The sequence below is a fragment of the Danio rerio genome, chromosome 11, assembly GCF_052040795.2.
Source record: "Danio rerio strain M-AB ecotype USA chromosome 11, GRCz13ab, whole genome shotgun sequence".
In the NCBI taxonomy this organism is placed as follows: Eukaryota; Metazoa; Chordata; class Actinopteri; order Cypriniformes; family Danionidae; genus Danio; species Danio rerio.
Window position 1 is genome coordinate 23,908,441 of NC_141031.1, and position 27,118 is coordinate 23,935,558.

Consider the following 27,118-nt stretch of genomic DNA (forward strand, 5'->3'; position numbering starts at 1 on the left):
TCTTTTGTTTGTTCACCTGTACTGTAGGGTTCAGGTGGTGGGATAAATGCATGCTAAATTTATCTCACTGGCCTGATTTTAAATCCTAAATTTATCCTGCTGCGACATGCATAGTTATTTTACAGCTGCATTTATTAAATAAGACATGCACTGAACAGGAATTTTTGTCTTAATGAAAAATATTATCTGCAAATATAATTCATGAAAGGATTAATAAGATTTGTTGACTAATAATAATTATCTGAGTTGAAAAAAAGGGATACCAGCATGTTCTCTGTACATATCAAAATCTATCATATCATATAAAAATCTAATAAAAATACATAAAGCAAATAATAATAAACTTATTAAAGTAAAAATCTGACAAATAAAATTTTAACTAAATTGAAAATATAAATACAATCAAATACAATTAGTTAAAAAATAATCCATAATCCTATAAAAACCTAAACTGTTACAAAAGTTTAGTCAGATTTTTAAAAACATCTTTAAAGTTATCAAAGGGTTTTTTGTACCATAATGAAATGCTTTCGCTTGCAAATACCTTTTAATGACACAAATAAATAATTAATCCAAAAAAAATATTAATTTAAACTGAAAAAGTCTTGCAATGCAACAGTAAATCAATTCTGCTAGCGAGCAGTGATAATTACCTGTTTCCGCACAGTGGAGTCCCTCCGTCCGCTGATGGACATGAGAATCAGAAAAAGAGAGGGAGAGCGAAAAGGGGGGAGAGAAAGTGCCGTCATTATAATGGATCATTTTCCCTCAAAACTGCTCTCATTTTCTCCACATTCACTTCACAAACTGCCTGTGGCCATTAGCCCAGTGGAAATTAGCCTCCTGAAAAGGTTCCTATTTTAATCCACTGGCCTTAAACACACACACACACACACACACACACACACACACACACACACACACACACACACACACACACACACACACACACACACACATTCAGGCTTTCACTAGTATTTGTTGTGAAAGCACTTGTTTTGTGTCTCTTCTGTGAACTCTTGTTTAAAAGTCCGTCCCAATTTCCGGACCTCATTGTAAATGGAAAGTAAATCACCTTTTCCCGGCCTCGATAAATAAATCAGCAGATGTGAATAAAAGATGAATATGTCTAGACAAGATATTCATCTATAAATGGCTCCCAAACATCTGCATGTGTGCAAAATTAGTTCTTGTGCGTAAACCGTATACATCTTGTTTGGATTTGTTGAGTTTCCCAACACTGCACTCACCTGGCAAGGCAGTAGTCCGTCTTCTGACCTGGAAAAAAAAATAAAGAGAGGAAAACAATTAGAGGGAAGCTGGATGTGCGAGGAAGAGGCCACAGCTGGATGTGGTTTCCTTTGGGAATAAAAGCCTCATCCCGCTTGTTGTCTTTGCTGTCACGGAGGACTTTCCTGTGGGACGCGACCCTGTATCCGCATGTTCCCCTCTAAACACATTCAGTGACATCACAGCGTGTCGTTTTTTCCCATCACACACGGCTCCACTTAGAAAAATGCCAAACGTGCAACAGACTTCAGCGAGCTAATCATCCTAACCACTTTCCTTCCCTCAGTTTGTGCTGGAACATTCTGTCATTTTACTCCATGACAGCAGTTACACACTGTACTGTTCCTGCAGCATTTCACAGCGCAGAATCTGTTTTTGACATTGGATAACTGGAGTGATTCTAATTCAATCAATGATTATGCCATTCAATCAAAATCTAAATACGCTACCTGACAAAAGTCTTGCTGCCTATTCAAGTTTTAGGAAAAACAAATAATAAGTGGACTTCTAGTACATCATTTGGTATCAGAAGTCGCTTATATGAGGCAAAGGCCTCTAGATTACGCTTATTTTACCAATATAAAATATGATCATGCCTTGATTTTGAATTATTTACCTTATTAGTTATTTATTTAATAATTTAATTTAAATAATTTATTTAATTATTCTGAATTATTGACTTTGCTTAGTCAAAAGTATTGTCACTTAACAGAAATAAGGTACAGTATAGCATATAAAGTCATGGTGCAGTGGAAAAATAACTAATATTGTGTGTGACTCCCATGAGCTTAGATGACTACATCCATACATCTTTACAATTACTCAGATAACTTACTAGTAAAGTCATCTGGAATGGCAAAGAAAGCAGTCTTGCAGGACTCCTATGATTCTATGGATTCATCTTCAATGCCTCCTCCTTCATCTTACTCCAGACATGCTCAATAATGTTTATGTCTGATGAGTGAGCTGGCCAAACCTGGAGCACCTTGACCTTCTTTGCTTTCAGAAACTTTGTTGTGGAGGCAGAAAATGAAAAGAAGCGCTATCCTGCTGAAGAATTTGCCCTCTCCTGTGGTTTGTAATGTAATGGGCAACACAAATATCTTGAAACCTCAGGCTGTTGATGTTGCCATCTCTCACACGCCCCCAAACTGAATGTAATTAAAGACTATAGAATACACAAGACCCGGCCCTACCCCGCGTTCTAGTACAGGAGTCAATCAGCGATCGTTATATGGCGAATGAAGCCTGCCTTCTAGTACAGGAGCCAATCAGCGAACGCTATATGGCGAATAAAGCCTGCCTTATAGTACAGGAGCCAATCAGCGATCGCTATATGGCAAATAAAGCCCGCCTTCTAGTACAGGAGCCAATCAGCGAACACTATATGGCAAATAAAGCCCGCCTTCTAGTACAGGAGCCAATCAGTGATCGCTATATGGCGAATAAAGCCCGCCTTCTAGTACAGGAGCCAATCAGCGATTGCTATACAATGACAATCTCTTGAGTAGGGATTTGAGTTCCTGCAGATTTTGTGTGATATGAACATTTAAAAATGAAACTAAATAGACAGTTGTTGTTTAATTTTATTGATTATTTGTAATATAAAATATAATCGTAAACTTGGCAAGCAGTTATGTGGAATTTGATGTTTCCCCATTCAGACAGAATGCCCGAGCATACTGCCTGAGAGGTGTTTCAAAAATTGCCACCAAGTGAAATGACTTACCCTAAATGGACTTTGACGTAACCCCAAACCATGATTTTATCTTCACCAAACTTGACTGATTTCTCTGAGAATATTGAGTCCATGCAGGTTCCAATAGGTCTGCAATATTTGTGATGATTGGGATGCAGTTCAACAGATGATTCATCTGTAAAAATCTACCTTCTGCCGCTTTTCCAAATCATCAACTAGAAGTAAAGTTATTATTTTTTGGAATTATTAATATTTTTCTGGAATCGATGATAAGAGTCAGGTAGTGTAATGTTGAATGGCTATATTACAGGAGTTTATTTTTATGTTTCCTGAAAATATCTAAAACAGAGGTGAAAGCTACAATGTACAAAAATTCCTTGTTTATCTTAAAATGCATAGATCATCTTTCTGACTGCACTACTTTTAGTGGGTGCTGGTTATTTGTCAACATAGTAATCAACACCATTACTCTCTACATCTCACATCATTATCTCTTCGCTATCAGTCTTATTCTCTTAGCTTCACTTCCTGTTCGCTGACAGCCCAATCTGACTGGCTGACAGTTCGCTTCTAGTCTGGAGGAACGTACGTGGGAGGAACATCAGAGTGAAACAACACTGCAGTGCACTTCTCTCTCTCTCACACAGACTCGTTTTTCTCTGTCTTGTAGTTTGGCACATGACCTTTAACCTCCACCATACAGGCCTGCCAATGAGTGAGTGGATAAGATCATGCTAAGGCCCATGAGGACAGCGGTACAGAGCGGCACTGTGCTGTTAAAACTTCACGCTCTGTTGACATCAGTACCATCCTCAAGCTAACACACACACATATGGTTGACTCAGTACCAATCTCTGCCTGACACCATGACATCCCACATATGCATATTAACACTAACCCTATCTGTAAAACAACCGATTTACAGAACTTATTCACTCTTCAGATTTTTTTAAACATCACTGATTTATTCAAGAATTTACTTCTCAGCTGACTTATTTACAAACCTTTAAATGAAACGTAACTGTCTATGAGAAAGTCAGCTGAATCCTTCAACCAATGTACGTGTTATACTTAACATTTCTATGAGTGAATCATTCATTATTCAAAAGATTTGTTCAAAAACACTGATTCATTCAAGAAGGAAACATTACTGCCTATGAGAGTCACTTGAATCATTCACTCAACTGATCTATTCAAAAACACTGATTCATTCAAAAAGGAAACATGGCTGAATACGAGAGTCGTTTGAATCCCTTATTCAACTGATTTGTTCAGAAACACTGATTCATTCAAGAATAAACATGCATGACTATGATGCTGCGTGCATTCCAGATGCAGATTGCGTGAATTAATTGCGCCATACACGCATAAATAGATGCGTGAACATTTTAAGTACACTCAATTTAAGTATACTTCATTCGTGTGTCCAATTTGCTTCACAATGAATACAGATTCACATGATGGACAGGGCTTCTGTCTGCCCGGTGACTCTAGCTTTGTTGCTAAATGGCTAACATGGATTTTATTGAGAGAGTAGCTGTTTATGTGCTTTAGTAAGGCTAAAAACAGCATATATATATATATATATATATATATATATATATATATATATATATATATATATATATATATATATATATATATATATATATATTCATTTGCCTCAGTGTCTGAGCCCACTAGATCCTTTCAGAGGTGCACACAGCCCTTTGAGCCGAGCCCATTTTAATGAACTGTTGACTGGTGTCGGCAAGAGGACTTACCCTAAGGACACCAACAACAATCGCTATGTCATAATCACGCTCCTACGTGTAAAAGCCCCTGATTGGTTAACGCCTAAATTTCAAAACAAAACAAAAAATATGCAATACGCACGTAAAGTGCATCAATCGTGCAAAACACTCAATTCGCACCACCTCATTCGTGCAGGATGTCTATTCCCGTCTTTGCATTGACTTAACATGTAAATCCCTCGGCCTTGACGCTATATCTGCATCTGGTGTGAACGCAGCATGAGAGTCACTTACAGAATCATTTACTCAACTGATTTGCTCAAAAACACTGAATCATTCATGAATAAAACATGGCTGCCTATGAGATTCGTATATATATATATATATATATATATATATATATATATATATATATATATATATATATATATATATATATATATATAAATATATATACATACATATATAAAATTATAGATAATATATTTTAACATAAATGTACATATTTGTAATTCCAATAGTGAAAAAAAATTGCAATATTTTGAATTTTATGTTGCATATATGTATTAAATTTTCGATTCGTGAAATCCAAATATGAACTTTTATATCATGTACATGTATACATGTATCGGCTCCTAAGAAAAATCGAAATGCTTGATTCTACTTTGTTTTAAACTAATTCAAACAAAATATTTGGTATTATGTGGTATTATCCATTCATATTTGTCACAGGGGAATGAACCAGCAACTATTCCAGCATATGTTTTTTTCAGCAGATGCCCTTCCAGCTGCAACCCAGTACTGGGAAATACCCATACACTCTCACATTCACACACACACACACACACACACACACACACACACACACACACATACACTAAGGCCAATTTAATTTCTTCAATTCACCTATACCGCATGTCTTTGGGACTGTGGGGAAACCGGAGCACCCAGAGGAAACCCACACAAACATGGTGAGAACATGCAAACTCCACACAAAAATGCCAACTGACCCAGCCAGGACTCAAATCAGCAACCTTCTTGAGGCAACAATGCAAACCACTGAGCCACCGTGTCACCTATGTGGTATTATCTAAAATGTTACTTAAAGTTACCATTCTGTACCTAACTGCAATATCAAACCCATAATATTTTATTCATAACATTGGTTTTTCCAGTTGATGCGTCCCCAGACACACATGAAGCCATCACTCAAGAAAGATTACTCACTTTCTCCCAGAGTCTTTTGGATCAGATCGTGTTTAGCCTGCAGTTTGGTGATGAGGTTCCTGCCCTCCAGAAACTCCTTCAGTTTCTGAAACAGACCATAAAAAAAGCACAAGCATCTCAACACTTAGAAACAAAACGCTGCTGATAAATTTCATTTAGATAGCTATTAAGTGAGCACACTAATCAATCTTCCTTCCTTTTCTCGACTTTCTGCCAAAGGATCCTTCCTCCACCCCTTTCAATTTGCAGTGCAGTGTTCAGACTATACATCTTGTTGGCGTAAACATTAATTTCATATCCACTGGAGCTCAGGGAGACACTGGATCTATGTGCTCTAATAGCTTATGGCTCTTTGGGGGCGAGAACCCTGACCTGATGGAAACCTGACAGCAGAGAGACAGATAGAGGAGTCGTGAGACGGATGGAGAGAAACTTGAACTGGGGAGGGAATGAGGGAACTGGGCAGACAGATGCTTACAATTTCATCCATCATATATCACAGCCATACCAGCATAACGGTCAGGCAGATGCAGGAGAGAGAGCCAGGACTCAAAGCCACGCACTAGTGCTTTTGGCAGAAAAAGAGACAAACTGAATGTATATAGGGAGTTAAAAAGAAAGGGGAGAGAGGGAGGTGTAAGGGATGAATATACATCAGGTTATGATCTGATGAAGGGGGTGAGCTAAAACAGCCTGCGCAACATCAAGTGACAAAAAACAAAGCTCCCACTGTAAAAACATTGCTGTAAAATTTACAGTATGATAGGCAATTTTGGTTGCCAGTAATAGAGTAAAATTTACAAGTACTGTAGTTTTACTTGTACATTTTACAGTATTTCTGGCAAGCAAAAGCCAGTAATACTGTACATTTTACAGTTTAGTTTGTTTATTTATTTATAAAGCACAATAAAACAGCAGTTGTTGACCACTGTGCTGTACAAACCTAAAAGCAAATTACAAAAATAGACAGCAACAAATAAAACATACCACACAGCATCAACGATAAATAATAAGACACCAGATACTGTAGGTACAATAGGACCGATTTTCTCCCAATTTAAAAGCTCTTTCTAGAAGTTGTAGTTTAAGTTTCATTGGAAACTGTTCTAATGGACATACAGTAGGTAGCTCATTCCACATTTTACGACCAACTGTACTACAGAGAAAGTTTGATCTCTTTTTTTTCTTCAGTTTGGATCTGGGAACTACTAGCAGTTCCTGGTTCGATGACCTTAAACATTTGCTGGATATTTTAGCAGTATTAAGATTAGAGAGATAAGTTGGAGCCTGGCCATTACAATAACTTGCCTAATTTCCTTAAACTGCCTTGTTCACCTAATTAACCTAGTTAAGCCTTAAAATGTCACTTTAAGCTGTTTAGAAGTGTCTTGAAAAATATCTAGTCAAATATTATGTACTATCGTCATGACAAAGATAAAATAAATTAGTTATTAGAAATAAGTTATTTAATTTATTATGTTTAGAAATGTTTTGAAAAACTCTTTTCACCGTTAAACAAAAATTGAGGGAAAACATAAACATTGTGGCTAATAATTCTGACTTTAACTGTACAGCATTTTTTTACAGTGCTGTGTACAGATAGTGCTTTTATGAAGTGCATGTGTCAAATTATACAAGCGGAAGTGGAAATTCATACACTTACTATACTTTTGTAGTAACCTTTCATAGCATGTTTATTTTAGAAATCTAATTTCTGTAGACAAATACTTCTAATATCTTAGATTAAAAATTTAAAGAAACGAAAACTCTAAACATTATTTGTAATATATTTTTATTTTCAAGCACATTTTATAAAGCTGTCAGATATAAAACCCACACACTGACCATATGTGTATTGATATATACAGTACATTCATTATAATTTGGCCCAGTAATGCACTTAATTCATTATATACATGGTTTTGCAGAAGTTTTGAAGCTTTTGTTCTTTTCTGTAGTTTATATTTATTTAACAAACAAACTAACTAGCTAGCTAACTACCTAATTAGCTAACTAGTTAGGGGAATTGAACAAAAAATTTTCAATTAAATTTTTTTTTTTATTTAATAAAATCAAAATGTCATACTACAACTACCATTATATCAACTGTATGTATTATTTTTCATTCTATTCATTTTCTGATACAGTCATGCTGACACTAATGTTCCCCTGTAACACCAACCTTCTCTATAAACTCTATAAAGGTGCCTTTGAGACCAGTGTCTTATTATTTCCCTCTTACTGTATTGTCTTCTGGGTATTTTGTAAAAATCTATCCAGAAAACAACTTCCACTGCAATGTTATTAGTGGAGAATTACAAAGTAACACAGTTTCATTAGTCTACAAACAAGCGCAGATCAATGGAGGCCGGTCAACAGCAGCAGTCTCCTCTAATTGCCTTCTTCTCAGTCAAAGGCTTCTTAAAAGGCTCTGATAGAGAAGAATAGACATTAAGCTCTATCTCCAACATTCAATCTCTTATCTTCTCCCTTCATCACCCTTCCTTTGCCTTTTCCCTTCTTGTCCTTCAATGCCCTCAGATTTACCATCGTCCAATCCACCGCATGCGTCCCTCAACCCAATGACCCCGTACTAAACTGGTTTCTCTGCTACTTAGTCTCATTTACCGTGAAGTAGAACTGTTCGGTCTCCTGCTGGTTGGCTCGTCTCTTGGCCAGGCTGGGTTTGCTCATGAAAGACTCAGACACTGTGGACTTGACCGACTCCATTGAGTTGCTGTGGTGGAAGCAGTCGGTCACATCGAAGTCCTCTATGGTCACCATGTCCTGGATGGTCTGTAAAGTGGCCTCCATGGTCTTCTTAACCTGGAGCAACAGCGTAACTATTATAGTTCAAATTTGTCAGAAATATTACAACCAAAGTAAGTGATTGATTTAGGAATTCTTTGGATTGATGCATCAACTGTTTTAATGTCCTATAAACTGGTGCACTGCATTCAAATATTGTAATAAATTATGGATTTTCATTGGGATGTTTGGACGATAAAAAACACTGGAAATGTGAACAAGAGATTGGCACATACTTCCATGCTTTATGTTAGTGTACAAAGATTTAACACTTTTGGGAATCTGTGTTAAGAAAATTAGGCAGATGTCTGGCATTTAACATTCCTCTCTCACCTAGGATTTGTCTTTTAGGTGATAAAACTGAGTTTCCACATATTACAAATGATGTGTTCTCCCTTATAACTGTTGGTAAAACTACAGCAGCACAGGTTTTGGAAAGGCATTCAATTCCCTACACTTAAATTATGGATTTAATTAATGATTGGGAATGCTTCATTTGAAAAATGTAAGCCAAAATGAATGGTGATCATAAGTAAGTGGATATATGGGAGAATTTCATTTCATCACATAAACTATGAAGGTGTCTACTCTGTTGTGCTCTCTAGTATTATTTTTATGCATTTGTTATTGTTTATTTTTTTCCCCAAATTTGTTAACAATTTTCTAATTTTCTAATTATGTTTTCTAATTGTTTTATATTATACAAAAACAGAAACAGAACTATATTTTGGTAGTTTAATATTTCAAATTTAATATTTTTGTATCTTTTTTATTTTTCATATGTTTATTTACACTTTCAATATCTTTTAGAGTGTCATTTTGCAGTTTCAGCATAAAAATGTCTGAAAAAGTTGACTTCATTCAAAGGGAGCTCTCTATATCAGTTTTTTCAACTCAAATGCCTTGATTTTAGGAGTGCTAAATATTTTTTTCCAAGAATGTGCATGTCATAATATCCAGAATTTAAATATTTGAAGTTGTGTTAGTGTTGTCGCCATGTCCAAGAGATGCTGTTTCACGAATCTAATATACCAATACACATGCAATTTCTTTCCCATGGCATGTTTTGGTATCACACAAAATGAGATTAAATCGCAGGGCTATAATAAATAATCTCTGACATATTTTGTACAGTGTATGAGAGAGGTCAAACAAACTACAAGTTATGAAAAAATCATGCAAACAGAAAAACACTTACAAAGATCTTCATCAGGTTGACAACATACACTCAAAAAAATATTTTTGCTGCTTGTTCAAGCTACTTATTCATAAAAAGCTCAATCACCACAATTCTTGAGAGTTTTTTGGGATAACTTAATTGTTTTATGTTCAATTAACTTAAATTTGCAAAAACAGTTAATTTAACTTTATTGATTTGTGTTAAGACAACGTCAAGCAATTTTTAACAGTGTACACATGCATGCAAATTCTGAAACGCACAGCAGACCAAAACAGAAACGTGTCAGGGGACCCCAAAAAGGGATGAACCCGGCTGCTTACTGTTTGATCTGAGAAATAAGGTCTTTTTTATTTTAACATTCTGATCATAAGATTCCTGTCTATGTTTAGCCCCAGTAATCTGACACATTGCACAATGAATGTTAAATAAAATGCTATTTTAATGCCATGTTTGCAAGAGTTACTCTCAGAACTACAAATGCAGATGAAGATGTTTTAAAACTAGAAAAAGTAAGATTGAAATGTGGTAAGACATACACTAAATTAATCTTAAAAATCTTTAAAATATTTTGAACACAAGTCAGAAAACAAGTAAAAACACATTGATCCTATAAATGATATATTTTAGAGTAAGAGACAAAATAGCATAATAGTCTCATATTGACTTTTGTGCTTTATTGAAATGCAAACATTAACCCATTAAGAATGTTATGTTACTTCCTCAGTCCAACCATAGCCATTTAAAACACATTAAAGTGACTTATGTGGACGTCTGGCAAAAATCAATGGACTTCCTTCTCATTTCCTTCGATGGATTTCAACATAAATGTTTAATTATAAAGTTAAACAGATCTACACCCCTTAAGATTTTATCAAATTAGCCTAAATACGTAAAGAAACTCTCAAGCACCAGGGATTTATCGATTGTTGTTCATGTGTTTGGTTTAGATAAAAGTGTCTGCCAAATTCTTTAATATAAATAGCACAACTATGAAATTCAGTGGAATATACATATTTTATATATTATATTCAACATTTCCAAAGTTTTTATCAATTACATTGTAACATGTGTGAGAGCATTTGTAGTGAAATATCTTAATTAAATAACTTTGACTCAACTCAATGCTTTGATTTAGAAGAGAGTAAAAGGAAACGGATGTGAAAAAAGTGTTCAAAGTTTGACAGGTGAGATGCATGTGTACACAATTCTTGAAAGATGACTGCAGATGAATCTCATCAAGTGTATGCATGCATTTGTATACATTATATACTGTGTGTAGTTTTGGTACTGTATGTGCCATATACATTTGCAACTATCTATACAAACACGTTTCCTATTCATTTGTCACCTCTTCATTCTCTATATTCAGTGTGGACAGACGGGACTGAAGCTGCTGGCATCTCTGGATCAGCTCTCCCTGCACAGGCTGCTGGGCACACAAATGTCCAACCTGATGGAGAATAAAACAACAACAACAACAACAAAAACTTGAGATGACAAAGCAGAGAAGTGAAGCAAAACCCTGTCCAGCAGTGATCATACAGCTGCTGTTCCCATATGCTATAAAGAGCGGAGTGACCTCTGCTAGCCTATATCTGCCTGCATGTCTTTCTTTTACGCTTTCAGTCTTTTTTTGCCAGCTGGGGAACATCTGGCTCAGTGTGGTCCACCCTTTCCCTGAGGGCCGAACGCTCGACGGGGCACATGTGCATTGGGGAAAACCAGCTGCTCTGTTCATCACACACACATACAAACATCCAGGACCCTGATGCAGAGCTGGCTAAAAACAAAAACAGCAGTGCAAAGTTCAACACAGCAGAAAGCACTGTTGATTTGTTGACACAACATTCGTTGATTTGTTGATTTGTTGATTTGTTGATTTATTTCACAAAATTAAAATGTAATCCTTTGGGAGAGGTGTTGCATCTAATTTTACTTTAAGATGTTTTCTTCAATTTAATTTCAATATTTAAAGTGCTTTGTGTTTTTATTTATACTCTACATTGATGTATTTGTTTATTTGACATTTAAAACAGACACTGTAAAATTGGCTTCAGCTTGAAAGAATCAGGCAATCAAGCAAGGTGTAATACACTAAGAATTTTTCTGAAAATCAAAATAAACATTTAATAAATATAAATAATTGTTAAAGTATTGTTACAGTTTATTTAATTTAATTAAATTATTTACCAATATTATTGAAATGAGTTTAAAACAAACAAACAAACAAACAAAGAAAGATGAGTTTGAAAAAAAAATGGAAAAATACATTAAGTAAAACTTTAAACAAACAAATAAAAAAACATAATTTTAAAAGAAATACAAGTAAAAAAAATAAAAATAATAATAATATTTTAAATAAAACATTAAACATATGGAGGACCAGGAGTGCCAGTTAGAAATAAATTGAAGAAACAATTTATTAATTTTATTATTGAAGGATAAAAATGTGTATAATTAAATCACAATTTAAATGGACAATTAATGTGTTGTTTATTTGTTAATACACATTTAAAAGTTACTTTTAAATGCATTGATTTATTGCTTTATAAGACATTTATAAACACAATTTAAATAAAAAAAATGTAAATATGTCTATTTATTTGTCCATTAATTGTCCATTTAAATTGTGATTTATTTATACACATTTTATTTCTAAACAGCACTCCTGGTCCTCCATATAAACAAACTAATAAATAAATAAATAAATAAATAGATAAGTAAGTAAGTAAGTAAGTAAATAAATAAATAAATAAATAAATAAATAAATAAATAAATAAATAAACAAACAAATATATTTTAGAAAGAAAGAAATACAAGTTGAAAAAAATACAATAATATTTAAAACAAACTAATATGTAAATAAACAAACAAACAAACAAACAAACAATTACATTTTAGAAAAAAAGAAAGAAATGCAAGTTGAAGAAAGAAATACAATAATATATTTAAAATAAACAATAAACAAACTAATAAATAAATAAATAAATAAATAGATAGATAGATAGATAAATACATTTTAGAAAATAAGAAAGATAGAAATAAAGAAAGATAGAAATAAAGAAAGAAAGAAAGAAAGAAAGAAAGAAAGAAAGAAAGAAAGAAAGAAAGAAAGAAAGAAAGAAAGAAAGAAAGAAAGAAAGAAAGAAAGAAAAAGAAAGTAAGTCAGTGTGCAGGCAAGCATACCAGGTATGATATTTCATGATGCACAATTTCAATGCATGACTAAATATCTAAATATCAGCTCCAATAATCTTAGCAGTCAATTTGCCAATTAAGAACAAAAATTCACAATGGCAACATTTATTATTTCAGGGCTCCAGCAACAGAGGCCTCTCAGCAGGCACGTCTGTCACTGATTGAGAAACGCTTCATTCCTCTGGAGGTGTCTAGGTTTGTCTGGACATGCAGTGAGACACAGTCTTGTGAGAGTCTCATGTAACAGCAGGAGAGACAATGTTGATCATTGTGTAACAGCACTGACTGGTATTTTGTAGAGTTATTGTTTTTTTGTGACATTGTCAAGATGTTTGATATATTGGAGCAAAAGCATTTGGCATCATTAGAGCAACACTTATTTGCTTAAGGCAAAACATTGCTGGTAAATCCAGAAACAAAATTAGCTAATAGTTATTAGCAGACTTCCACAGTTGATTTATTAAACTTATTTAGAATTTAAAACCTTTTATTACGAAAATGCTATTTGAATATGCATTATTTCATTAAATATGCACTAATTTGCATACATAGCCTAGAATTCTGGACATTAGATGAAGGAATAGGATGTATATAATAAGGGCTCAAAATTAAGTCTTGAATGTGTAAAATACTTTAGAATATAGAAATTAATTAATTAATAATTAATTAGAAATAAATAAATTAATTAATTAATTAACTAAATTAAAGAAGAAGTTTAGTGTATGTTGGTGTTGCTGAAGTGGAGATTTATGGCTCAATGCAGGAGAAAAAGCTATAAAGGATACATCTAAAAGTTGAACAAAAAAGTAAATAAATAAGCATGAAAACAATATTTTTTGCCTTCAGGATTTTGTTTATCTGTTGTATCACCTATTACCCACATTGTAGTTCTGCTGTTGGTATATTGTTTGGGGATTGAAAATAATTAGCAGTATTTGAACAGTGCTATATCATAAGCAGTCATAATCACGCCAACTGACCATGTCACCCATGTGAGACTGGAAATCGAAGCGCATCGGAGGACAGAAGACGTTGTTGTAGGTCTCCATGAGCCGCTGTTTGTCTGAGTTGGCCTCCAGGTTTTCTGCTGCATTCTCAATGGTCTCCAGGCCCCCGTGTTTGGATGTCTCCACGTTAAACTCAGCCGAGAGGTAGGTACGCAGTGCACGGTTCAGGCTGGCATGGTAGCCCAGATCACAGCACTGGTAGACGAAAGGGGAAAGGAAAAAAAAAAGCATTTTATTTCAAGGGGTTTATGAAGATTTAGAGTTTAAATAGAGTTAAAATTTAAAGTAAATTACTACATCATTGCTTTCATCCACATATTCTTCTTCTTATTTTTATTAAATATAATTATTAGTGCAAATTAAAATAAAACTTTGAATTAGTAACATAATAGCAGTGTTAATTATTTTACTATTTTTATTATTATGATTATTATTATTATAACAATTAATACTAATACTACTACTAATAATAATAATATATAAATAAATAATTTTATTAGCACCAATCGAAATGTAACATTATAATTACAGTAATAATATAATAGTATTTTTTACTTTTATTATTATTATTATTATTATTATTATTATTATTGTTGTTGTTGCTGTTATTATTATTATTATTCATTTAATCATTCATTTGTTCATTTTCCTTCGGCTTAGCCTCTATTACAGAGGTTACCACAGCGGAATGAACCGGCAACTCTTCTGGCATATGTTTTACACAGCTAATGCCCTTCTAACCGCAACCCAGTACTGAAAAAAATATTATTATTATTATTATTATTATTTCTTTTTCTTTTTATTAAATGTCCACAAAATCAAAATCAATTAGGCAGAAACTTATATTCACAGAAGTTCACTCAAAAAGAGGACAGCGTTGTGTGGGCCCCTCTGTAACCCATCTAAGGCTTATTTGCTTTCTGGACTTTCTGGATGTTTTACTGAGAATCTGATGCTGATACAGTGGGACAAGCGGGTCCTCTACAGGAGCTCACATTGGGGAATCTACAGGTCAGGGTCACACTTGAAGAAAGAAGCCTGATGAGGCAGAACACACTGTCAGAGGCCATTACTGCACTGCGGTACACTTTAAACACGGGCACATTCAGGCCATTCCTTTTAAAACACCCATTTAAGGCTGCAGAGAACTGGACTTAATCAAGTGCAGGGTGAAAAAAAAGTTGGCCAATAATATTTAACTGTGAGAACAATTTTCTTAATGCTTTTGAAGCATATTGATAGTACACCATAATCATTCTGTGTTTTTTTTTTATTAAATTCAAATGATTTCTCATTTGAAATGTTTAAAAAAGTACAGATTTTCATTTTCATTTTTTGTGCATTCTAATGTACATGTAATGTAATGTATTTTAATAAATATGACATTTGTTAGAATTGTTTAAAGAAGAACCTGAAATGGAGACAAATTAATTATTTAAAGTAATAAATTTTTATTACAATTTAAATTTAAGTTGCTTTGATTTAAAAATTTTAATTGCAAAAATAGCTTAGATATCGCTACGCTACGTTTGCCAAGTAGCTTTTAGCTTAGCTTGCTACATTTCCCAAAGGGTAGCTTTTAGTGTAGTTAAGCTACATTTTAAACAGATTAGCTAATAGCTTAGCTCACTACATTTTCAAATAGCTTGCCCAACCCTGATATTGCACAATTATACGTGAATGTTGTTTTTTAAATTTTATTTTAAACATGACAAAAGCATTAAAGAGGAATATAAGTGGTGTAGCTAAAAAAAGTTTTTGCATTAACTTTTAACAGAAGACTAGAGACACATAAGCTTTTGAAGTCAAAGAGGTGGACTTACATCGATGAGGTCAGACAGATCATGGATGTAGTATTTGAAGACGCAGCTGTTTGTGGCCTCCAGAGCCAGAAGATACTCATTCCTGGCCTTGATAGCTTTCAGCTTATTCTCAGTGTATTTGGCCTGCCGCTGAGAATAAAAGGTAAAACCATGATGAGACAAAAAAATTGAAAGATAATGAATCAAGTCAAATCAAATACAGGCGGTCTCGACCCCTGAAAAGAACCAAATGCATCTTAAAAGTAGTCCAAATTACTTTAACACCAAAGTCTCTCAAAGTAGTGTAATATGATAGCATCAGGAAGTCCAACCCTGGTTAACACATTTATTTTATCAACATTAAAACTATTCAATTAATTAAATGATAAAATATATTTAATCAAAAATATAATTTTAAATGAAAAATAAATAAATTCTACTAAAATAAAATAAAATAAAAATAAATATGTATTAATTAAAATTAAATTAAATTGAATTTTTAAATACAATAAAATAAGTAATAAGTTACACATAAAAAATCAATTCAATTAATTGATCGATTAAAATAGAATAAATTAAAATTAAATTAAACTAAATAGATTTTAGGTAAAATACAATAAAATAAATAAAAAATGTAATTAAATAGAATAAAAAGTAAAATAAAACATAAAATTATAAAATAAAATAAAGAAAAATAAATAAATAAAACAAATAATAACTAAATAAAAAAAAATAAAAAAAAAGTTTATTGTATGTTGAATTCTAGTAACATTATTGGTTCACCATCAAACGTGTATAAAATAATTCTGTGTGAAACCCTAGCACATGGACAAAACCTTGCTTAACTGTTACTAATATGCCAGTGTCAGAGCAGCCACCACAAACTCCAGTACATTTGCATCTGTACTGTACTTGTGTACACATAGAGATTCTGCTGTTAGTCTTGTGGAAACAGAAGTGGCCCTGGAACAACCTAGCAATGATCCCATCCATCATTCTGTAAGCGCCTGCTACTGGACAAAGATGATAGCAAGAAAAGTTCAGGCGAACAAAGCCATGAATTGACAACAATATCAGGCCTAGACATGCTAATGCCTGACCTCTGACCTCATGTCGTCTCATTACATTATCAAATGACATTCAACAACACAGTATACACAGTCATAGAGGAGAGGTTCATTTTGAGTGGCGTTTAGTGTTCAGGATTACCGTATCTAATTGGACATTTCTGGAATTTGTGGCCTGGAAACTCAAGAACATGAGATCACTACTATAAATTTGCAAACATGTCGAGCCTTGACTAAAAAGGTTTATTTTGTAAAAAAGCCTAGCTGAATATACGTTGATTGTACATTGTATGCTTTGTAATAAACCAATTATATATTACTATTACCATTTATATCAATATGTATAATAATAACTAAATTTCATGTGTGGTATTTTAATTTATTTCAAGTTAAAATAAATTAAATAAAAATAAAATAAAGAAAATAATAAAATGTAAAAAAAAAATTAATTAAATATTAAATTGAAAATAAAATAAAACAAAATTAAATAAATAAATTAAATATTAAATTAAAAATAAAATAAAATAAAATTTAATTAATTTGATTTAATAATTTGTCAGCATCTTATTTAGTTAATTTTTGAACATTAAACGACTATAGTTACATTGTAAAAATGTTATTGAATTTATTTTGGACATTGAAACTAATATTACACAATTACAAATAATATTACACAACAATATTGGTCTGTTATTTTTTATTTATTTTTATTTTTTGTATTTTTGCTAAATTTAAATTTTTCAAATTATGTTTTTTTAATTAACAGCTGTCAAAACCATCCATTGCTGGTCACATGGTTCTTTCTTTAATTAATTTATCATTTATTATTTTCATTTGACTGCAGAATTTGCTGATTAACCATTCAGAATAACACATTCCATAGAGCCATGTCATGAGTACAGATTTATTTATCTATGATTAGCAAGGATTGTGTATCTTTTGTGTGTTATAAACAGAATAACCCCCATCAACAGGTCATTAAATTTGTCCAGGATCAGATTCAGGACCCTCATCCCCATCTGGCAGTGACGGCATTCTCTGCATCGCTCACCACCTCATTGCTCCTGCGTTCGCTGTCTCTCAACTCCCACTCCATCACCTTTCCAATTCCCTGAATCTCCCTCCATCTGTTCATTCTTCTCCTGCCCACGTTCACCTTTCCTCCACATTCTCTGTTTAAACTGTCCAAGAGAGCGCTATTTCTCTATCCATTATAGCGATAGTTTATCCAAAGATCTAAATGATGTCATAATATACTCACCCTTAAAGAAACACTTTACTTTTTAGGTAAAAGGCTCTTTTTACAAGTCTAGAGGGAGCACTTTTAGCTTAGCTTAGCATAACTCATTAAATTGGATTCGACCATTAGCATCTCACTCAAAGAAGCATTGATATTACACAGTGTTGTTACCTAGTCACCTAGCTGGGGGCTAGTTCAGGCGCTGTAACTTCATTGCACCTGCTGTAGTCATGGTACAGCGGCAAAATTCCTTAATTATTACACCACAGTAATGCTGTGTTTACACCAGACGCGGAACATAAAAATAAATTACAATACTCGAGTGTAAATAGACACGTTTTGAGTTTACTTGCTTCATTCGTGTTAAATTTGCTTCATTTGCTCATCAAATTCACTTCACATTAGACGCGGATTCGCATCATGGGCAGGGCTTCTGTTTGCCCTAGCTTCGTTGCTAAATGGCTAATATGGATTTTATTGAGAGAGTAGCTGTGTTTATGTGTTTTAGGAAGGCTGATAAACAGCGTATATTCATTCAGCGCCGTGTCTGAATCCACTAGATCCTTTTAGAGGTGCACATACCCTGGGAGTTCATCAACTCTTCCAGAAACTATACCTGGATGATGCAGGCTTTTAGCTGTGCTTTGGACTGAGCCAAGCCCAGTTTGATGAACTGTTGTCCGGTGTCGGCAAGAGAATTTCGCCTCAGGACACCAACAACAGGCCCTACATTAAAAAGCTCCTGACTGGTTAACGCAGCCTGAATGTCTGCTGAAGTTCTGATTTTCCAACTCGATCTTTAAACGCTCAAAACCCTCTACTCACGCCCCTTCATTAGATGAATCGCGTCATTCGCGCCGCCTCATTCGCCTCTGTTGTGAACACAGCATAACAGTATAGCTCTCTATCTAACAGCATCCTATCTAAATCAGCATAAAAAAACTTTTCGTTTTCCATCAGTCTTAGTACACAATGTAACAACAGAAAAGTCAAGCTTTAACAAATGATTGAAACTCATTTTTGAGCAAGATGCTAATAGTCTAATCTGATTTAATGATCTATGTTAAGCTAAGCTTAAAATGTACCTGCCAGACCCAGAAATCGCCCGAGTGGATTCAAAAAAGGATTCATTTTTTCCAAAAAAGTGGAGTGTTCCTTTACTTGTTCCAAACTTGTTTTTTTTTCTGTTACTAAATACACAAAATAAGATACAGTATTTAAAAAAACTGTAAACCTTAACATATTTAGCAAGAAAAAATACTATGCAAGTCAATTGTTTTCTATCATTCTTCTAAGTGTCGCCTTTATGTTCATCAGAACAAGAAAAAAACTTTTAAAACAAGTTTAAAACAAGTGCAGGGTGAATGAGTAATGACCATTTTGTTCACCTCATCAACAGTAAATTTTGTACTGAGATGAACTCGACATTCTTTTTAATATCTAGAACTTCTGCGACTATTCTGCTGCCCGATAAAAACAGTCCATTGAACATGTTCCAAACTGACGGAATCTTCTTATCTGACTTCTATTATTTGCCTGTTCATTTTTCTTAAGAATCTTTTGATATAAAGCGCCATAGAAATAAATGTGGCTTGGCTAGAGCCAGTGATTTGGCTGCTCACCTTCTCCTTCATCTTCTCAATCTTCTTGACGGAGCTGCGGCGCACGTGTTTATCCTCGATCTTGATGTTGGTGAGAGAGTCAGGTGAGCGAGGGGTCTGTTTTTCCTCATGCCGGACACTGCGGCTCATCTGTTTCTCCTCCTGCTTCTCTGCCTCCTTCAGCTTGCTCTCTGCGTTGATGCTGTCCATGTTGTACATGTGATAGGTCTTCATCACCTGTGCATTAAAGAGTTTAAGGGACAGATTATGCAAATTATCATGAGCTAATTTCGCAATCCCATAAAAGTGTCAACGAGAGTTGGAAGTTCTGAGTAATATACTGACAATGTGTAAATTAAAGGATTAGTTTAATTTCTGCCATTCTTTTAATGCTTCTTACGTCCTTGTCGCAGTACCAGTGGCCTGGTACATACCAGTTACAAAGGTACCAGTGCTATAATGGCACCCGGTTTCGGTACCCAACCCTATTCACTCTCCCTTGGTTTTTTTCACATCGGATGCGGAAAGCACCACGCTGCGCTATGAAACCCATTCGTTTTAGTAGCTCACACAACAACATTGTAACTACATTGTTATAACATTGTAATTACATCTGAGATGTAATCACGTTATAACATTGTAAATACATTTGAGATGTAATTACAAACTTGTCTTGTGTGCAATTACTGTGTCGTTACATTGTACTTACTATGTCATTACATTGTAAATACATCCAAGATAATATTTAAAAATGTAAATGTTTCTTTGAATATTTAATGTACAGTTTTTGTGTATTTATACATAAATATACGTAGTAGTTGTGTAACTACATGGTCATAACATTGTAATTACAATAGCGGTATAACAATTTTATTACATTGTCATAACATTGTAATTACTACATTGCTATAAACATTGTAATTGCTGCACAGTCATAACATTGCATTTACTACATTGTTATAACACTGTTATCACATTGTTTTAACATTGCAATTACATTGTTATAACATTGCAATTGCAATGTTTTAGATAGTTGTTACATTGTCGTAACAACATTATAATTACATTGTATTTACATTGTTATAACATTGCAATTACTTTGTTATAATAATGAAAAAACACTGCAATTACAACATTGTTATAACATTGTAATGACACATATGATAGTATTGTAAATGTTTTTTTCACTACATTGTATTTAAATTGTAGTCACATCCGAAATAATGTTTTTAAATGTAAATGTTTTTTTATTTTTTGTATATTGCATGTACAATATTTGGTTATTTATAGTTTTATACGTAAATGTACAATACACATTTAATAAACTTAATTACTATGTCATTACAATGTAATTTTGTGTATTTAGAAATAAATATACATAGTAGTTATGTAATTACAAACTTCTAATTTAGATGTAACTACTAGGTAATAACAATGTACTTAGATTGTTATAACATTGTAACTACATTGTCATAACATTGTAAGTACAATAGTGGTATAACAATTTTATTACATTGTCATAACATTGTAATTACTACATTGCTCTAAACATTGTAATTGCTGCACAGTCATAACATATCATTTACTAAATTTTTATAACACTGTTATACTATTGTTTTAACATTGCAATTATTGTTATAACATTGCAATTGCAATGTTTTAGATAGTTATTACATTGTTGTAACAACATCGCAATTACATTATATTTACATTGTTATAATAACATTGCAATTACATTGTATTTACATTGTTATAACATTGCAATTACTTTGTTATAATATTTAAAAAAAACACTGTAATTACAACATTGTTAAAACATTGTAATGACACATATAATAGTATTGTAAATGTTTTTATGTTTCATGTACAGTACAGTGGATTTAATCCGGGACGTAATTTGTAATTGCCAACTTTTATCTTGTGTGCAATTATGGTGTTGTTACATTGTAACTACTATGTCACTACATTGTATTTACATTGTAGTCACATCCGAAATGTTTTTAAATGAAAATTTTTTTTTGTGTGTGTGTATTGCATGTACAATATTTGGTTATTTATAGTTTTATACGTAAATGTACAATACACATTTAATTAACTTAATTACTATGTCATTACAATGTAATTTTGTGTATTTAGAAATAAATATACGTAGTAGTTATGTAACTACAAACTTCTAATTTAGATGTAATTAGTAGGTAATAACAATGTACTTAGATCGTTTTAACATTGCAACTACATTGTCATAACATTGTAATTACAATAGCGGTATAACAATTTTATTACATTGTCATAACATTGTAATTGATACATTGCTCTAAACATTGTAATTGCTGCACAGTCATAACATATCATTTACTACATTTTTAGAACACTTATCACATTGTTTTAACATTGCAATTACATTGTTATAACATTGCAATTGCAATGTTTTAGATAGTTATTACATCGTTGTAACAACATTGCATTTACATTGTATTTACATTGTTATAACATTGCAATTACTTTGTTATAATATTGAAAAAAACACTAATTACAACATTGTTAAAACATTGTAATGACACATATGATAGTATTGTAAATGTTTTTATGTTTCATGTACAGTACAGTAGATCTAATCCGGGACGTAATTTGTAATTGCCAACTTTTATCTTGTGTGCAATTATGGTGTTAATACATTGTAATTACTATGTCACTACATTGTATTTACATTGTAGTCACATCCGAAATAATGTTTTTAAATGTAAATGTTTTTTGTTTTTGTTTTTTTTGTATATTGCATGTACAATATTTGGTTATTTATAGTTTTATATGTAAATGTACAATACACATTTAATTAAAAACTTAATTACTATGTCATTACAATTTAATTTTGTGTATTTAGAAATAAATATACGTAGTAGTTATGTAATTACAAACTTCTAATTTAGATGTAATTACTATGTAATAACCATGTACTTAGATTGTTATAACATTGTAACTACATTGTCATAACATTGTAATTACATTGTCATAACAACGTAATTACTACGTTGTTAAACATTATATTTATGTAATTACTACATTGTTATAACATTTTATCTACATTGTAATTACATCTTGGAAGTATTGTAAATGTGTTTTTGTATATTTAATGAATAGTACAGTATGTCCATCATGCTGCTGACATATTTTTGTCAGTATTTTATTTTGATCAGCGTTTATGTAGCTTCATAATATTACAGTTGGCCACTGATGACATATGGACAGTTTTGACAATCTTAGTGTCTTTCTAGACTTTGGCTGTTTTAAAAAGCCTTGCTTTCTATGGAAGATAAAAGAGCTCTTAGATTTCACCTAAAATATATTAATTTGTGTTCTAAAATAACCTAAAGTCTCAGGACATTGGAACAACATGAAAAAACATTAAGTAAATTATGACAGAACATAAATTTCTGGGTGAACTATTCCTATTAACTTTAAGAGCCTATAAACCCATATAACAAGATTTGATCTGAACAAAGAGCAAATCACCTCCACATGAGAGGCCGTTGCCAAAAAGACAACACCAAACTTGATTCAGTATTGAGCAGATGCTAAATATGGGAATGGGACTGAAGGAAGGATCTCATTCCAAACTCCTGCTCTTTTGAGAAGAACATGAAAGAGTGATGCCATTTTTTGTGCCTCCAATCAAACCCTCTGCCAAAAGTGGAGAGATGATACCAAGCCATCACTCTTCATCTAAGAGAGAGAGAAACTTAATGGACTCCATTTCCCCTCCATTTACACTGGCTTTCACAAGGGTGTCAGCCTCCATGATGGGCATAATAAATTTAGTAAGCTCTTTGCAATGTCATCATTAATAGGAAACACTTACAAGAGGAATTTGGCAAACACATGTAGGCGGGTATCAATGGCCTTTTCTTGCTCTTATAAACTGCATAGAAGTGTCAGGCTCTTTTCCAGTTCTTAAAGGAATAGTTCACCCAGAAAAAAACAGTTCAGAATGACAAGTAAATGATGACAGAACTTAATTCCGGGTGAACTATTGAACTAGCCACTGTTAAAAACTGTGTAAAATGAACTTTTTTTCCACCAGCCCTAGGAGGTTCCTCTTAGATCCAAAAGGCTGAGATAATCGTCATCAGCTTTTCCATTCATTCCTCCCTTTCTTCATCTAAAGCACAGATGTCGCTAAAAATGGTGCCAGGTTTATTTTCACCATCCTTAACTCTTTAATTAGAGGATTTGCTTGCTTTTTATGGGCTATTGAAATGGCTTACAGTCATTTCCCAGGAGACCATGTGTGGATGTGTATGGGGGGGAATCCAGTCGCCATTCAAGGACAGCCAATATCATGGGTCCTCCCTCCACCACATTTGAGCTTACCCCACCCTAAAAACCCCAAACTGTTCTTTCATTGCCCAAAAAAATTAATAAATAAATAAAAAAAACAGGCAATACAAAAATATGTGCATGGGGCATTCCTGATTTAATTTCCTGTCCCAATAAAAATAAAATCCTGAAATTATTAGAGTTATTGTCACTAATTAAATACACGTACGTCTCATGCAACACATCACATACTAATGTACTCGCCCATTACAGCAGGATAATAACATGACTTGCAATCCACTGAATCATCTTTCCATGCACCACTGCTAATTTTGGCACTGCCAGGGAACATGGGTCTCTGCGGTGGTATAGATGCTGCAATGCTAAGTTTATAAAACAGTAATTATACTACAACTGAAGGTTAAAACAGAGGTTAACTGCTATTAAATGGTTTGTTTTGCTAGAATGTAAACACTAAAAGACATCCCTTTCCACAAATAAGGTGCGTGTTGGTTTACTGCTACTTTTAATAACAAATAGTTGGCACAAATTCTATGTTGCTGTTGTAACAATGATTACATGTTATTTAAAACTATTATTAAAAATCAACAGTATCAAAATGAGCAAGAATCAAACACACTACTCTCTGTATTTGTCACAATCACTAGTGAACTAGTCCATAAAGATCGCTGAAGAACTACAAATCTGCCAATAAAAGAACTACAAATCCTGTCAGGCACCACACACACACCTGTTAGCTACTCAAGAACTTTAACACAGATTACACAGACCACATATACTGCTCTGTTTGACACACTTTGCTGAGTCTTGTTTGATATATACCGTACATTTCAAAGCATTCCATTGTCTTGCCTCGCCCTGTTTTCTGGCCCTCGCCTTGTTTATTGTTTTACGTATGTTGTTTGTCGCCTGAACTGACCACTCACCTGTGACTTTGACTACGCTTCTGGATTTCCCTGTATGTACCTGTTTGATCCTGTTTGACCGTTGCCAGCCTGACCATTCTCTGTTCAATAAACCGCATGTGGATCTTCACCTTCATTGTCCATTGTCCCTTAAGTTACAGAATTCATCTACACTATAGCTGACAGATTCAATGTCGCCTCACAGCAAGAAAGTCGCTGGTTCGAGCCTCGGCTGGGTCAATTGGCGTTTCTGTGTGAAGTTTGCATGTTCTCCTCATGTTCATAGGGTTTCCTCCGGGTGCTCCGGTTTCCCCCACAGTCCAAAGACATGTGGTACAGGTGAATTGGGTAGCGTAAATTGTCCGTAGTTTTTTAAGTGTGAATGAGTATGTATGGATGTTTCCAAGAGATAGGTTGCAGGGGGAAGGGCATCCGCTGCACAAAAACATATGCTGGATAAATTGGTGGTTCATTCCGCTGAGGCGACCCCAGATTAATAAAGGGACTAAGCTGAAAAGAAAATGAATGAATGAATGCACCTGGCTTTCTGAAGTCAAATAAAGAAAATCCCCAAAATCTTATTTTAAAAAATAAATAAATAAATAAATTCAAAAGAATGTTTAGGAGGTGATGCCAAGAAGAAAACTTTGTAGACCCCATTTACTTGTTAAAGATCTAAATAGACTAAATAGATAGCACTAGAGTTCGTTTTTCCTCTTGGTGTGGTTTGTTTGGGCAGGTCTGAATGTAGCAATCACACTAGAGTGCACACCAAAAAGCAGACCATAAAAGCGTACTGAGACCTCCTTGAAGAAGTGGTCTCAGTACACTTTCAAACAAACCCTTGAGCGATTTATTTGTAGTGAGGACATAATCCAAACTAAAACAGACCCAACCGTAAAAAGTATTGCACCTTTTTGGACTAATCCTGCTGCCATAGTCTGATGCACTCTCACATCTTCTGGGGTGTGGAGGAAAAATATTTGTTGACAGCGCTTTATCGACAATTTTAAAAACAGAGAGAGAGGGAAAAAACATAAACTGATGGACTGTTGATAATATTTCTGTAAGATGACATTACCGCAGTTTGGCTAAATTAATTTGCACCTCCTCCTGAAGTGACTTGTGATGTTAATTAAACAGAAAATATAAAAATAAAGAGTAATTCAAGACATGAATAAATACCACTAATAAGCATATTAATGAGGACTATATAATAAGTACTGCCTTTACTGAAAATCTGTGCCATACATACAAATTGCATATTAAATAATTATAATAATTATTATTCAAGGCAAAAAAAAAACACATAGTGTAGCTGGAATTTCATAAACTCCAAGGATTACAGTAGGTTTTGGATGGGACTGAATTTCGCACTTCTGACTGACAATTGTTGCTGTTCATTACCATCCCGAGAGCATCATTGCCATTTGGAGAGCTCTTATACTCTGCATCGCTCCTCTTTGGCACTGCAAAAGCAATAGATCTTCTTTAGAGTCTCAGGTAGGTTGGAAGCAGTCAAATCGCATGCCAGCTGGCAGAAGATTATAATTACTATTCGCTCCCTCTTCCCGTCCCACTGTATCACTAAGGAATTACAACTTCTGTTTTGTAAAACATTATTTAGTTCGCGTACATACACTACACACATCCATTTAAAGGTGCATAAACATTAAAATGCATTTAAATGGTTCCTTGTAGGGCTTTTTAAATCTAAAGTTCAGACACGCCCTGTACCGCGACCACACATGGGGGCACACAGTGAATAAAAGCTATTGAAATGTTTTCAACACAAAGAAAACTAAGTATAGCAAACATCACGCCTCAAAAACTCTGATTGGACTACAACCACAAGAGAACAAAATAACCACTCGAATGCATGTAGCAGTTTGACAAAATGCTACAAAAGATACTGAAAGAGCTAGAAACAGGACAATGTGTCAAGATTATAACAGTTTTGGATTTTTCATTAGTTTTAGTTTTAATTTCGGTTTGACTTTTGCTTTTAAATTCAGTAAGTTTTAAT

The 27,118-nt window shown here is 33.6% G+C and overlaps 1 protein-coding gene across 11 annotated transcripts in view; it reads right to left on the reverse strand.

Annotated features, from left to right (window-relative positions):
• srgap2 (SLIT-ROBO Rho GTPase activating protein 2) overlaps positions 1-27,118 on the reverse strand; it is a 170,828-nt gene that overhangs the window by 29,197 nt on the left and 114,513 nt on the right. For all 11 annotated transcript variants that reach the window (XM_087272423.1, XM_087272420.1, XM_087272427.1 and 8 more), the window contains 8 exon segments: positions 19,874-20,089; positions 15,966-16,094; positions 14,116-14,337; positions 11,286-11,387; positions 8,578-8,775; positions 5,950-6,034; positions 1,251-1,278; positions 654-684 (listed from right to left, as the gene is read on the reverse strand). In XM_087272423.1, coding sequence (XP_087128549.1) covers positions 654-684; positions 1,251-1,278; positions 5,950-6,034; positions 8,578-8,775; positions 11,286-11,387; positions 14,116-14,337; positions 15,966-16,094; positions 19,874-20,089 — 1,011 coding nt within the window.